At 38.7% G+C, this 16,694-nt stretch overlaps 1 protein-coding gene across 3 annotated transcripts in view; it reads left to right on the forward strand.

Moving 5' to 3' along the window:
• The window catches only part of ADCY1 (adenylate cyclase 1), a 161,156-nt gene that overhangs the window by 60,276 nt on the left and 84,186 nt on the right, over nt 1–16,694 (forward strand). For all 3 annotated transcript variants that reach the window (XR_013182603.1, XM_054642300.2, XM_077179438.1), the window contains exon 3: nt 8,358–8,476. Coding sequence is in view for 2 of the 3 variants with exons in the window: in XM_054642300.2 (XP_054498275.1) it covers nt 8,358–8,476 (119 nt within the window). In the remaining variant the exon portion in view is untranslated. The remainder of the gene's footprint in view (nt 1–8,357; nt 8,477–16,694) is intronic.

Consider the following 16,694-nt stretch of genomic DNA (forward strand, 5'->3'; position numbering starts at 1 on the left):
CCTGTGGATGTGGCCTGTGGGGTTGGAGGTTTCACAGCTGGGCCGATTTGTATAAGGGAGGATGGGTATTCAGTGCCTTCTGAGCAGAGGTTATGCCACACACCTCTTCCCTCACCCTCAGTTGCAGGAGGAGTCTGTAAACCTCTGTGGGCTGTGGTGTCCCCCACCCAAAACTCAGAAAGAGATGATTCTCAGTGCAGCTGCTGTGTTTGCCTTTCTTGTGGATGCATCCCTCAGCCTGAGATGACTGAGCAGTAGTGTCCCCTTTATCTTATCTGGACAGCTTAACTCACAGTCCAAAGTTCCAGTCAGGCATCTCCAAGGAGGGGTGGGCTTCTGTGGTTCTAGCTTCTTTATACAGTTTTTGCTATAATGGGTAAAGCTCCTTCATAGCAATATTTTTATTAACCACTTCAATCCCTGACACTTATTTAGCTTGTGTTTTAGTGGATGGTGCCTACAAAGTACAATGTGCTACCGAGTTTTTCTCATTCTTATCATGCTACTTCTTGAATGCTATCTTGTGGAGTTTGTACATTCTAGCAGTTTTATGGTTTCCTTATGCCCACTCTCCATCCCAATGTATCTGTAGCCCATTGCCTTCCATTTTAGCCAAGACTTCATGTTCTCCTAATTCTTTCCCAAGGCCTTACCATCTCCATTGTGACTAACAATGTTCCATGTGGAAACTACCAATGCCTCATTAAACACTATTGTTCTGATTAATCCTTCCTTTCCTTTATTTAAACAAAAATAATCACTTAACCATAGAAAGATGTCAAGTTGGTCTGGTATAGGTGTATTCAGACTGAATGCATTGTGCAGTTCATACAGTGTATTGGTCATCTACCATAACTGTGTTTTTAGCCATTCTCTTACTACTCAAAATCTGTGCATTAGGTATCTGGTCTTTTAGGGATGGTCCTTTATGATTACGGTTGTAGCAATGACTTGCTGATAAATAGAACTTTCCAAGCAATCTCGGGACTGTTCTGAAACATTGCCACCTTGTGGCGTCTGGAAGCTTACCGTCTTTAACAGTGCTATTTCATGTACTTAGATGGAAGAAAGGGCATAGCAGAGCTGAATTTCCAATAATTCACTAATGAAATCTGCTGCCTTTGTTTTCCAGCTTACAAAAAATATAAATGAATCCTAATAGTCGTTCACAAAATCATTCTTCCATGCATTGCATTAAGCTTCTTTTCACTCTCCTTTTTTTTGTTTTTCCTTAGAGTGAATTAAAATGGCTCTGAAGTGTAATGTACAGGTGACAGAGATTGTGAGCTCACTAAGATGTAGCTTTTAAAATTATACAAAATTGAGCATGGTACCATGGTCATATTACGTAGCAGGCGGTAATATTTAGGATGTACTTTGGAGTCCCTGCTGACTAACTAGAAACTGAATCTCAAAATTATATAGATGAGTTGACTCTGAAACAGTCTCATTAATGCTTTACATGCATGTCTGATGCTTGTCTTCTCTAGGGAGAAAAGTTTGTGTTAAAATATGGTGGCACTTTCCTCTTAAGTATAGCAATAACAAAAGAAGATCTGTGATAGACTGCAAAAATTGTTGGGTTAGATTTCATGTTCCATATTGTAAAGGAATTTTCTAGAGTAGATGATCAAAATCTCCTTTCTTTTTTGAGCTCCTTTTCCTATTTGTCATCATTTTTGGACTGTTACTATAGAAAACAAAAATATTCATGTTTTATCAGCCAAGAAACAAATATGTAAACCTGGTTTTGTCACGTTAATTTTTTTTACTTTCTTCATTCCTAAAGTTGCTATGAAAATGCAAAATAAAAAGGTAACAGGGGCATGAAGACTATCCTGAATAATGTGGTTCAGTGCTAGGGAGGGTGAAAAAGGACCAGGATCTGGAGTGCCATGCAGACTTATTGCGTTCCCCAGCACGAAGTTGGTAACCTACAAGTCCCATTTAGAGCAAGTTCCACAAGACAGAGCTCTCTGTTGTCCCGGTGTGGGGCTCAGACTCCCTGATGAGTGAAGGCAATGCCAGCATGCTGGCTGGAAGGAGTAGTTCAGGAAGAATTTAATGAAGCTGGCTGAAAGAGATGGAGCTCTATCCATTACTGCCCTGGTCTCATGGGATTGAGAAACATGCAAAGTAATACAGTTTTCTACATGGCCCTTCCACAGCCTGCAGCTCTGAGGCAATGCTGCAGGCTGTGGAAGGGCCATGTAGAAAACTGTATTATTTTGCATGTTTCTCAATCCTTCTCAATCCTCGATCCAACAGTTCCCTTGGCTGCTTCTCTCAGCTTGGTTGCTTATCTCAGAAAAAAATGACAGCTGTTTCCTTTGATAAAGTAGTCTGCTCTGACTATAAATAGTATTTCCATTTTGTTTTCTTTATATCTCACATGATAAACTACAGGAATACAACTTAGCATGGGGAAGCACAGCAAGTTCTTTGACAGAAATTTGTGAGAATGCTGGCTAGGAACATTTAAGATATTCATGTGCTTTTGAGCCTTCTTTTCTGATGAAGGGAGTATGGATTCATTTACAGCTTCCTGAAAGAATTTGAAAATGTATCAGAGTCATTTCCCATACTAATGTCAAAAAAAATCATTTTGTACAATAGGAATAACTGCATAATATTTGGACAACTGCATGGAATGATTCTAAATCAAGGTGAAAATTTTAAAGGACTTTGAGTAACTTATAAGTGTTTGGAATGAGAAGTAAAATGAGAAAAGAGTATGATTTTCAAAATGGGAGGGGGACAGGCATCTTCTTTTGGAGGCAGGCATGAGAAATGTATTAGGAATATGTACTGGGGACTCCCATAAAAGAGAGTGGGAGAGACATTGTCCAGGGCAGGGATGGGGATAGAAGAGAGAATTGTGGTGAGAAGCCTCCAAAATGGAGAAAACTGAAGGGAGTGTTGGGGCAGAATAGAGCATGCAGACAATGGGGGTTTTTTCTTCAATAGTGTCTGCTTGCTTCTTTCCTCTCCCTTCTCAGAAATGAGAAATCACACAGCTCCTAGAGTGTGCTCAGCCTTGAGCTCCTCTTCTGTTTTAGAAGACCCACGTGTGTTGTGAGATAGCAAGATGGCTTCAGGGCTTCCCAGGAGGCTTCAGGCACCTGCCTCTCCTGGTCCTTGTGTACCAAGGGAGACACCTGGATACACAGTGGTCAAAGCAGACCTCTGGACATCATCGAGCCCAGCCATTCCTTCAAAGCAGGACTGCCAGTGACACCAGGTCTGGTCAACTGTGGCTTTGTCTACTCAAGTCTTGAATAATTCTTAAAGTTTTTTCTTGGGTCCAACCCAAAAAGAAAATTGCAGTTCAGGGTTGTGTACTTGTAAATAGGGTTGAGGATGTTCCAAGCAATAACATAGGGTATTTTTGTCCATTAACAATGGGAAACACTTTTTTCTTATCCATTTCTCTGCCTTGGCATATTTTCATTCTTTGTCACATGCATAATCGTACTAGTTGTTGAATAGGGCCAAGGTAACACTGAGCAATTCCTAATTCATTTGGTATGCACATTTTGACTTGCCTTGGAGTCAAAATGAATGTTTGTTCCTCCTCTGTCTTCTAGTGATGCTCCTTTGCTGGAGAGAGAAATTTGAATGTTTTTCTAAATTGAGTATCTTTCTCAAAAATAGCTATCTTTATTAGTAGAGCAGTAATCATTATTAATCAGGATGATACCATTGGCAGAGGCAGCTAAATTGGGCATTTGAAATCCCAGAGCAAGACTGCCAATATAAAATGTTGTGAATGAAGGAGATGTATATCCTCATCTATCATTTTCTTTTTTTAGTGAGATTTCTGCAGGGAATGCAAAATCATTGACTGACAATTACAGTCTCTGAAAGTATTTTTTTTTCAGCATGTGATTCACTTTAGATCATTTTAATGCTGAGTAAAGATGTACTGCATGAGAAGAGAGTACAAATCCCTAAAATAGTGTAAGTTGTTGTGTGGAAAAAATTTAATGTTCTGAAAACAGCTGTAATAATCCTAAAAAAACATCGTGAACCATTGAGAAATAATAAAATGTTGAAACATTTTGTTTCTACTAGACCTTGTGATTAGGAATATATCATGAGTTGAGGCTACCTCAACAGGAAACAATTTGTGACCAGTTAGAAGGTTTGCAACATGAGTGTTGTTTTATTTTGGTAAAAAGTGTTGTGAATTGATTAGTGCTCCCTGTATTACTCTCTATTTTTTCCTGTCATCACCCACCCCTGTTGGAGCCAACAACCACTCAAGCAAGAATGTCACCATAAATGTGAGCGGTCTTCCTTTGGTTCTGTCACTTGTTCCATTCAATGCACTATCCTGCACACCTAGTTTTCCTTTTAGCCTGGTTTACAGATTACTTTTATAATCAGATTAGCCATACAGGAGCAAATGAAAAAACTGGACAAAAACTGTAGGACTTGCTGAATAGAGGTCTAGGCAGAGCCCCTTCCCAAACCTACCAACAGCTATATTTTGTGTACACGAATTCACTCTTGCTGCTCCAAAACTCTGAGTCCTTCAGCATTCCTTAGTCTGACCTGAAGGGCAATACGGCTTTGCTTGATAGATGAGATTTTGCTGTAAATAGGAGAGACTTTTCTTATATTCTTTCTAGAGAGCTGGATGGTGTCTTTCATTTACTTTCAGTGTTTTGATACTCTGCATTGCAGGTTACATTTTCCAGTCTCCCCTTAAGGGACAAATCATGCAGTCATGCTGCTTACAGTCATGCTGCTGCTTCCCTTCTTGATCTGAAAGGTCAGCAGTGGCTGCCCTTTGAGAAAGCCATAACTGCATCTTTCCTCACTTGGTGAGGAATCTAATCTCTAATCTCATCTCCCTCTCACTCTCATCTCTAATGAAAAAAGCAAGTCATCATAATTTGATAGAGGATTTTCATATGTTCCCTTCAGCTCTTGTTATAGTCAACCTAATGTGTATAAGAATCATTATTGTTGTAGTCTCCCTTAATACATCTGACATCTGCACATTTCAATGCAGTCAGGTGCTACATCCTACAGCTCTCCAATGCTGCCTTCATAGTAATGATTCTAATTACTTCCCTGGATTGCATGTTATTTGCCATGCACTGCAGACATTATCTGTGAGCTTTTTATTCACGTATTGTAATTGTGTTTGCAGGCCATAGAAGAACTATTCAGTTAGCACTACTCTCTGGAAGAGTCTGTCACTATAATTTTTATTTGCTTTTTTGTCTGGTTAAGTTTGACTTTCTAGGAAACAGAAGTCTAAACCCAGTCTCTCCTTAACAGTTTTGGATTTTACTAATCCGTTTCAGCAAAATGGTGAAAATCTTGTTTAATGTGTTCACTGCAAGAGAAGCTCCAGAGAGCATTTAGTCCTTATCAGACATTGTAAACTTCTTATACAGAGCAATACTTATGAAATTCCATCACTTTTGCGGTCTTAAGCATCAGGGAATATAACCATCTGTCCAAATTCCTCTCTTGTATGTGCTTTTTATTGCCTGAGAGGTGGTCATCTCCTTTTATAACCTCAGTTTATTTCTCTTAACACTGTAAATCAACTTTAGGACACAAGTAGCAGTCAACAGAGCTTCATAAGATCCACAATGGGCAAAATACTTGTTTTGGATTGTAACCCAAAATTTGTGTTACCCAAATACAATTCTGCTGCAGAAATATAAGTTTACTTAATTAAATCACCATAAAATTTAGAGTGAATAACCATTTGTTAGTGATGTGAAAGGCTTTGGTTAATTGGAAATGGCTATACGTGTAAAATGTCAACAAATATTGAAATCCATAATATTCTTTGCCATATTCTTGGTGTACACTGTTACGAATGTAGAGGAGAGCTTAGGTAAGTCCTGCCTTAGACTCAGATTTCTGGCAGTAGCTCTGTTGGGAGTAGCCTGCAGCCCAGATTACTCTCACTCACAGGTTCTTAATAATGGTCAGTTAGGTCTATTACAAAATTATTTATTTAATTATCATTTATTTATTTATTTATTTATTTCACCCAAATTTAACAGACATAAAACTTTAACAGATGACATACTACACAGGATAAGCAAAAGAAACACTACTACCAGATAACCACAGTGCACAACTGAAGTGCCTACTATTACATCTAGCAAAGAAATAGCATAGATTAGGATTCCATGTAGCTTACCATCCATTTGCTGATGGGGCACACATAGGATCCTTCCTCTCAATTCCCAGGAATGTAACTGCAAAACTTGAATCCAAACTTCTGGGAGAAGTCCTGCACATTTCCAGGGTGTGTGTCAGATGCTTCTACCTCCATGAAAATTTGTATAGCTTTTATAGTTAGTAAAGTAATGTGTCTCACAGTTGGGAATTCCTAGCTCATCTCCCTGCATCTCACTCTCAAGATGAGATATTTATTGTCAGGTGGGGATCTCACCTCCCTGGTGCCAGAGATAACGCACTGCTCAACATCTGTCCAGCCTGGGTTATGTCACCAATTCTTGTGAGGGGCAGAATGTCCAGAGCTATGCACCAGCTGATGGACATAGCAGATAAGCTCTTCTGTGGCAGGAAGGAATGTTCTGCTACATATATTTAAGAAGAGTAGGAAATAGAGTTAGCTAACAGTCCATAGCCTCAAGACAATGTGACCACCATAAACACGACAGAACTTTAGTCCAAAATTAACCAGAGACGTTCTGCAAAGTTTTTCTTACTTTTTTCAATGTGTCTTCCAGAAGAAACTGTTAAGATAAAAAACCCTTTGAATAAACTTTGAGTATTATTTAATGGCTTTATCTGGTGAATGTGGGCATGTTAGCAACATAATAGCACTTGCTGATATTATTAACCCTCTTCTCAGTGTTAATTTTTGCTCCTTATTTATTTAATATTGATTAAAGAAAAGGAGGATGAGGTTCGGCCAAAATATGCATTTCTGTGACATCTTGTAGCTGCCATTACAGTGGCTCTTGACTGTCAGATAACAGAATCACAGAATAGTTGAGGCAGGAAGGGCACTCTGGAAGTCATGTGGTCTAATCACCTTGGTTTCCAGGATGAGATCCTTCATCACTTTCAGGACCCAAGGTGAAACTGACTGGCCTCAGTTCCCTGCATCCTCCTTCTTTTCTAGAGAAGTGACATTTCCTTTCTGCAGTCTTGCATCACTTCTCCCAGTCACCATGTTTGACTGTTAGGAGTGACTTTATAGCAGCATCTGACAGCTCACTCAGTCAGCTTGTGAATGTGTCCTGTCAGGGCCTATGGACTTACATCTATCTAGTTTACTTCATTATTCACTGACCTAATCCTCTTCCATCAAAGGTACACCTTCCTTGCTCCTAGCCTCATCCGTTTTTCTCTGGAACCCAAGATTCCTGAATCAGATCAGATGTGGTTATATGAATTCATTCAGACTGAATGAATGGCTGAAACTAGCAGGTCTGATGGATAAACTTGGAAATGCATTTTAAATGGCGAGCATTTTCTGGGTGAAAATAAAATGAATGAATGTGTGCATGTAGGTGGGTATCTTGAGTAGGTATCTATGGACCCCTTACAACACCTAAGAACAGCAGTTTCAGTTTTTCCAGATGGTTCCTGTGAATGGGTCAGAATATGTGGAAAAACTACATGGGCTTTTATAGCCAATACTGACAAGATCCATAATATTAGACTCTTTTTATGCAGGTCAGTGACCCGATCTAAAAATTTCTCTGTGAGTATAGCAAGAAGATGTGTTTAGCTAGGGTTTTGTACTGATGCAGTTCATTAAAGACATTGCCACACTGGCTAAGATGCCATTAAAACTGTGCTTACTATTCCACTGAATTTGACAGTGGATAAATCCATCATCTACTCTCACTGCTTAATAACCAGCTGTCATAGTCCTTGCAATGTAACACTTTCATTATCCAGGAAGAAAAAGAACACACAAAAAGATAGCAAATGATCCTGGGAAGTCTTTCTCAGACAGATAAATGCTGCTAAGACTAAAGTAAGTTGCTATTATTAGAACTGTAATGTTAATAAAAAATATGGACAATTATATGCTCTTGAGGCTGGCTTTTTTGGTTTGCTTTTTCTGGTTAGTTGTGGGGGTTTGTTTTTTGGTTTTTGGGGTTGTTTTTTTGGTGTGTTTTTTTTATTTTTCTTTTTTTTTTTTAGTCTTTTAGCAGAAGACTTAAAAGGAGACACCCACACAGTTTGCAGGAGTTTGAGAGAAATGGTTGATATTATTTATGCAGCAGACCTTTTAAGACAGCAGATTAAGAGAAGATTGTCCAGTTTGCTAGTTTAAAACTTAGGAAAATGGTCATACACTATACCACAAAACTGATGTTGCTTATATTTTCTTTTAGGAACGTCTCTTGATGAGCCTTTTGCCCAGGAATGTTGCAATGGAAATGAAGGAAGACTTCCTGAAGCCACCTGAAAGGATTTTCCACAAGATTTACATTCAAAGGCATGACAATGTTAGGTAGGATTGATGCAGCCCATTAAATAAACTAAAGAACTAGGAATATTTAGTACAAGGACAGCGATGTATAATTGCACTCAGGTTTCAGAGGTAAAAAAACAAGCAATAAAGTGAAGATTTATCATTTATACAGAGTAGAAGAATGGGTGCACTAGGAAGATTTAATCTTCTCAGGAGATAAGCCTGAATCAATAAAGTAGTGCTGGGAGACTGACAGCTTTTTCCAAATGACTAGTCATTGGTTTTGTACTGTATTATGTTTTGGGTGAGCAGGAGCATTTGTTCTGCATGCTAGTTTTTGCACATTTATATTTTTTTGATAGTAAGATTAATAACTTCTAAATGAATAGATTTTCCTGGGTAATAGCATGGAAACACAGAAAGAAAGTGTGATGCAAACATAAAGAAATGTGTATTTGTCCACATCACATGAGAGTTACCCCCCAGAGATTACTGACTAAGGTTCTACTTCTTGCTCTTGTTCAGTAGTTGTGTGCAAGTGCAGTCATACTGCACTTGCTTGAAGTGCATTCTTAGTTTTTATTCTTCTTTGCCTCCAGAACAAATTCCTTAAAGAACTTGTCTGTGTTTTATCACACTACTGCCAAGTGCCTTGCTTCCACATCAAAAACAGCAAAAAAGTTCAGTTGGTGTCACCCTTTTACTAAACAAGCTGCAATGTTAGTAGATGATGCCACAGAGCTGCCTTGATCTTGATTTGCATGGTGTACTCATGTAGCAAAAGAGTAAACTTCAGCACCTTCTCCTCTCCCTCCTCCACTGCAAAGTTTCTTCTCTCAAAATTTAGTCTACCTCCCATTGAGCTGGCAAGGAACACTTCCTAGAGACTAAGTTGTTGCAAGTAAAAGCATTTCTGTCACTAAGGGAATCAGAGTCTGGGATTCAGAGTATGGGATCAGAAGACTGCCAAATTAGGTCAGTTTTACACTGTAAAATTTAATATTACTGAATTAAAAATTAGTAGTTTACTTCATGTTAATGGTTAAATTTTGCATAATATTAATCTCATCAGTTTCCTTACAAAACTTGATCTTTAACAATCGTTTAAAATTGGTTCTAAGTGTGCACTACCCCAAAGCTGATGCTGAAAATTATGATGTTGTTTACAGTATCTGATGGTTCTCAATTGTCAAAGTCTGACTTGATAGCTCCTGAAGGACACATTCATAAGCTAAATTAGCTGTCTCACTCCTTCACTTTCCTTTGTTTATGTCACATGGTTTCATTCTGTTACACTCCTTGCCAACACCATTTGCACTTTTTTTCATTTTCTTGCTTGCCTTCCATCTTTGAATGATAACCAGTCTGTCTATTTGCAGTCAGCTTTTCTAATCAAGTCTCATGTATGCCAGGTTTTGATGCTTAGGTATCTGCTACTTTGACCATTTGGTGATCATATTCCTTAATATACTTATAAAAATTGTTTTTAAAAATTATGTCCTCACAGTGCTATAAAACACATTTATGCTACTATTGGTTGCCCTTATATGCAGGGTCCAGGTAAGACTGATAATTATATCATGATTAGTATATTTATATCTTGTATGTGTCACAAATCTCTGCATTCATTACACTGTTTAGAGTCATCTTAGAAAGCATTACTTTGCAGATTATAGTGCTTCTGAGTCCTCTCTTTTGCCAAGATCTTTTTGAAATGCAACCTCAGGAGTAGTCTTTTTTTCTACATGATGTTTTTTTCACATAACTGCTAAAATTTTTGTGGCTTATTCACTCCTTTCACGTGGAGTTCATGAAAGCTTTTGAATCAAAACACCCTGTCTGGAGAGGTGAATTAATTCTCTGACATTAAGAAGGTACTTATGGGGCAAATGAAGACCAAGTAAGATGGGGTCATTTTAATGTCACAGGTAAGATCCTGAGGGAAGACAACTGAAAATAGCAGACCTCCCTTCACCATCTGTACTTATAAGAAACTCTATTGCCTTTTATTTCAATAATGAAACTATAATAATGACTAAAAAATGGGGTGAAATTGTGTCCAATAAATATCCAGAAATCTGTGTCTAGCACATCCCAGTCAGCCAGAGTTTCACCCCAGAAGTTTTGTGACTGTGTAGACCTGAAGGATGAAGGAGAACTCCCAGCAGGTGCCACCCTGACATCAGTGTGAAGAATAGCACTACAGCATCCCTTTGGCAGGGCTGCTGGTGGTTAGTGCCAACAGTAAGTGCTTGCTTTACTTTCTTAAGGAGATGAAAACGTTTTTTTCTTCTGGGTAGTGGCAGTAGAGTGCTATAACAGGTAAACCTGAGAGATCATTCCTATATTCTTGTGAATTGTCCTCTTCACATCAAGTGTTCTGTAAAGTGCTGCTATTAAAACAAACCAACAAAAAGTCCCTCTATAATTCTATATTCCAGGGTTTTTTAACTCCATAGCTACACAGTGGAAAATAGAAAATGAGCTGCACTTTTCCTTTTGCAATGCTTTCTTTTTCTCACTGCAAATACCTGGTAGTATCAGAGCACTATTCTTCAGAAAAGATAGTCTGAAGGAAGCAGGCATGCAATTAGTAGATTACATGATTTTTCCATTTCTTATCTGTTGAAAAACCAACAGCAAAAAAAATACCCTTATAAGTATCAGAAAGCATCTCTTTCAGTCTTTTAAATAGCTGCCTGAAAAAAGGGCAAAGAATATTTAATCTTACATGTGAAAAAAAGACATCCATACAGCTACTTTCTTTACCTCCTCCCCGAAAAGCACGTTACAGTGGAGATACACATACCTCTGTAAGAAGTGAATGATGGACTAGGGAAAAGTACTGGCATATTTCAGATAACCATGGCAAACTGCCCTGGTTTATAAATTAGTTGGTGAATATTTTATCAACTACCCAATAGCTGTTGAATGACTGCCTGCAACTCACTGTGCTCTGGAGGGGAATGTGTCATGCTTTGATCAGCTCTTCCAGATCTGCAGTACATCTGCTACCTTGTAAAGTTTTTGAACAGAATTGCTGTGCAGTAAGAAATGAGAGCATGTGTTTTAAATGGAGACCAATAACCTAATGCAAATGCACTCTGCAAAACAAGATATGCAAGTACACATCTGATATAGCATTATCCCAGTGAGGACAATAAACTCAACAATCAGAAAACTGAAATAATTACAACGAATAAAATATCTGTAGTTTATCAGAAGGAAATAATCTGTACACAGTCCACAGTCCACTGTAGCCAGTACACAGGCTACAGTACAAGTGTTTTTTTACTGGGGTAGTCCCAGACAAGGACACGATGAAAGATGTGGGAACCAAATGTCAAGTTACACCTAAAGGCTACCCAACAGATCAGCTCTTCGGTGGTGCTCAGAAATATGTTTTGTAACATGGAGACATGTTAAAAAACATATTTTCTAAGATTAGGTTAAGAAATTTAAGATTCATATTTCCTTCTTGCCTTGTTCTTACAGGGCTGAGAAATTTACAGATCACATATGTAGGTACAGTGTCCACTGTAAAAACTCACTAGTCCTGACTGAATCTCTCCATGGACCCATAAGTCAATTATGAAAATTTCAAACTGAGTTTCAGCTCAAATATATGCCCTGTATGGAAGCCTCAACACATTTTGTTGTTTGTCTCTTTTGGAATGGATGCTAGATATGCTAGATATTCATGAAACTGTTTCAACTCATGGAGGAATAAGGATATGGCTGGCTTCCTATATTAACACAGAACTTCTTGCTTCATTCTATGACTCAAACAATGTTGAAGAGATAAAAAGAAAGTGAACATTGAACAGCTAAAAATTTCTTGGGCCTCAGGTACAGCAGTTTCATTTAGCCTTATTTTTACAAGCATGAAATAGAACTGGATACTTTAAGAAGATATATTAATTTTAGGAAACACACTGCCTGATTTCAAAGCTACTAATAAAAAGATTCCTTGTGGCATTTTAGAGGTTCTTGAGAATCAATCTGAAGCCAGAAAACAATCTGCAGATATTTATGAGCAAATATTTGTGGTCCATCCTGTCTTTCAGAAAACATCAGACCATAAATAACTTTTTAATTTAACTTAACCATTCCAACATTTTAAAAAGCTGTGATTATGATGCCTCTGGACAGACTTCTGTATTTAGTCTTTCTGAACTTGTAGAACCTCACAGTGAACTAGTTTTTGTAAATTATTATTATGTAAAAAACACAGCCTCCCTTTGTTGTTTTTTTTACAGCCCTCTTTAATTTTAGAGAGCACCTTTTTCTTAAATATTGAAGTGGGTCACACATAAAATTATTTTAAAAATTCCCTTATGTTTCACCTTTGAGGCAAGGTTACCTTCTGAGGTGCCATGTGCCATTAAAATATCATTTTTACTGTAAATTGTACTTTAATTAAACAAATGGCCCAAATGAAAATAAAAAAACAGGGCATATAACCCCTCTTTATTTTGTAGAGTACTTGTTTATATAAGTGGCTCCATTGAAAACAGCAGGACTATTCAAGTGCACAAAGCCCATGAATGAATACTGTTGAAACTGAACATTTACTACCTACAAGCTTTCAAATCTTTTGTGTAACTTGGCAGGACTTCTCCTGAATACCCCATAGAGTGACATACAAAAGAGTTGCTTTGTCAATACACACACTTGGGAAGCAGCTTAAACCTTTTAAACCAAGCTGCAGGCTTTCTGCACTCAGTTCTAGCAGGTGCAGCTATTTCCTGCTGTGGTGCACGAGGGCTGCAGTCACTGTCCAGGTGCTGGCTATGCCTGCCTGCAGGGATTGTGGTGGGAGACAACAGGAATACAGAAGGTCCTGGAGTAATAACTCTGTGCTTGTTAACACAGAAATGTTTCAGATTGTCAAAGAGTATGAGATAATGATGTAAGTAACTCATATGCCAGTACTGAACCAGTTTGTCTCTGTGACAGAGGAGAGAAATGTCTGTTTATACTGTTTCCTTTCCTGAACTTGCTCACTGTACTGCTGCTTGGCTTTTTTTTTCAGAATTTATATAATAGAACAGGTTAGAAAGAGCTGTTGGTGTTTCAGACAAATAGTCCAGGTAACTTTGAAAAAAAAAGTCCTTAGGAAACTTCCATTAAACATTGGAATCATGAAATCATGGAATGGTTTGTGTAGGACGGAGCCTTTAAAGATCATCCAGTCCAGTCCAGTCTCTGTGCCTGAATCAGGTTCATCTTTCACTACATAAGGTTGCTCAAAACCCTGACTAGCAAACCCTGACAAGCTTGAATATTTCCAGAGATGGGGTATCCACAGCTTCTCTATGAAACCTGTTCCACCCTCCTAGTGAAGAATTTCTTCCTTGTATCTATTCTAAATCTACCCAGTTTTAGTTTAAAACCATTCCCACTTGTCTTATCAGCAGACATCCTCATAAAAAGTCCATCTCCAGCTCTGTTGTATACCCCCTTTAAGCTCTGGAAGGCTGGTATGTCTCCCTGGAGCCCTCTCTTCTCCAGGCTGAACAACCACACTCTGACCAGTCTATGTGTTTCCTGTGCTGAAAATTCAGGTGGGGTCTCATGAGAGAACAGAATCACCTCCCTCCACCTGCTGACCACATTTCCTTTACTGTGTAAGAGCATACATTTGGCTTTTTGGGCCACAAGCGTACAGTGCCAACACATGTCCAATATTTCATCCACCAGTACCACCAAGCCCTCCTTAGCAGTGCTGGTCTTAAGCTACTAATGCCTCAATTTGTATCCATGTTTGGGGTTGCCCCAACCCAGGTGCAGGACCTTGCACATAACCTTGTTGAACTTCATGGGGCTGGCACAAGGCCCACCTCTCTAGCCCATCCTGTCCCTTTGGATGGCATCCCTGCCCTCCAATGTTATCAACCACACCACACAGCTAGATGTCATTCATGAACTTGTAGATGGTGCACTAACTCCCTGTCTGTGTCATTAGCAAATAAAGAGTGGAATAACCAGTCAAAAGAAAAGCACTGCATTTCAATGATTACAAATCTATATTTACACATTATCTATCATATGTGCTTTGTTGCAGTAGTCTGTGGGGAATGCAGTCATACAAAATTTATGTCAGTTTTAGTTTAGTTTATGTTTTAGTTAGTTTATATGTGTTTTCTGTGTGTAGTGTTTAGCAGGAGCCCTTCATTGGTAACTGTAGATGTAATTCCTTGTAACACTTTACTTGAAAGAACTATCATTACAATATTGTTTTGAAAAATTTATGTTTTCAGAAATCTAGATGCGTTTCATTAAGAAGGAAGGATGATAAGATCAGAGGGACAGGCACATTGCAACAAGAAATGTTCTACAGCAAACTAAACTCCTCTGAAGAAATTTATTTGTGAAATTGTTGACTTTTGCAGTTCCATTATCCCCTTCTTCAGATTATGCATATTTTGAAATGTTTGGGTTATAATTATTTTAAAATCATTTTGTTTTATTGATAAGTAAAACAAGCTATTTGTATATAAAATATTATTCATTAAAAAAATGGGTTGCTTTGTCAAAAATAAACTAATTTTCCTATGAAATGTAGAGGGTGGCTATGTAAAAACAGGCCACATTTTTAGTGGGGAGAATTTAAGCTACACTCTAGGAATCAATTAAAAATTGATTTAAAAAATTATAACTAAATACAATCACACAAATAAAACCTAAAAACTCCAGTAGTTTTTTACACTTCTTTCACTAGATGAGAGTAAGAGCAGTAAGACTGGAGAGTAAATGTTCAGCCTTGCTATGGTTGTGCAGAAGAAGAAAGCCAATACTAATTCATGTGTAGCCATATCAACAAGTGGTTATTGAGGTTATCCATGAGCAGGTATTAGAGGAGCAATGGAGATTTTAAGTCACCGAAAGAGTAACCATTTTATCTTGAGAGCGAAAACCAGTGAAAAAAGTGTGCCTTCAATCTCAAATAAAGCAAACAGAAGGAAATATTTCTAACTAGTCTTGTTCTGCTGCTCTCTTGAATTTCAGTGACACTCAGTATATGTTCTCTCAGTTTTTGTAAGCAAGCAGGCAGCAGTAGGAGCAAGCAAGCCTCTAACTCAAGACAGCACTACTCCTAAAACACAATGGCATCACAAAGACTTTAAAATCAAGTTCACTGCAGAAATTTGAGAAAGCTCTGCTCAACACTGATTATTTTTTCCCTTAGGATATATTAGAATATTAATGTGTTGTTGCAACTTACAATTGCTAACAACTTGTCTGTCTAAAAACCAAAGTGATTTCAGTTTTTACCAGATTTAGCCAAACTTCCTAATCCTGTGAATTTACTGATAAGATTCTGGTATGATTGGTAAGTCATGGTTTTGCTTACTCAGACCATGAGACTCGGTTTGCCAGGCCTGGTTTACTAAGGGATTATAGGGCTCATCTGACAAAGAGATAAACTGTCTTGGGTCAGGCACTTGTCAGAGTAGTGCAGGGAGATTTAAATCAGATTAGTCAGGGGATGGGGCCACCTATCCTTTCCAGTCCTGACATTCAGGTGTCAACACCTCTAATGGATGCCTGGAACAGTGCAAAGGCATTCCAGATACTCCAGCCAGTGAGTCCACTTTATCTGGGTACTGGCTCAGACACCTCTATACAAATGCAAATAGTATGGCAAAAAAACAAGAGGAACTATAGATGTGCACAGGCCTATGTGGATATGATACCATGGGAATGATGGAGACATGGTGGGATGGCTCCTACGATTGGAGCTTTTAAAGGGAAGGTTTTAGGCTTTTTAGCAAAGACAGGCAAGGGACATGAGAAGGGGATGTAGCCTCTGCATCAATAACCAGCTGGAGTGTATGAAACTCTGCGGAAGGATAAGGATCCCGCCTAGAAGAGCTTGTTGGTGAAGAGTAGAGGGAGGGCAGGGACAGGGGATGTTATAGGAGGGTCTGCTACAGGCCACCCAATCAGGAGGATGGTGTGGATGAAGCCCTCCATAGGCAGACAAAAGTGGTCTCAAGCCCTGGTCCTCATGGGGGGTTTCAACCACTGTGATATCTGTTGGAGGGACAGCACAGAAGGACATAATCCCTCACATGTGTCAACAGCAATTTCTGTACACAAGCAGTTGAAGACAGCCAACAAGAAGATGCTGTACTGGACCTTGTGCTTACCAAGAGGGAGGAGCTGGTAGGGAATGCAGTGTTCCAAGGCAGCCTTGGCGACAGTGATCACAACATAGGGGGATTCAAGAACCTCAAGGCAGTGAGGAGGG

The sequence above is a fragment of the Agelaius phoeniceus genome, chromosome 1, assembly GCF_051311805.1.
Source record: "Agelaius phoeniceus isolate bAgePho1 chromosome 1, bAgePho1.hap1, whole genome shotgun sequence".
Classification (NCBI taxonomy): Eukaryota; Metazoa; Chordata; class Aves; order Passeriformes; family Icteridae; genus Agelaius; species Agelaius phoeniceus.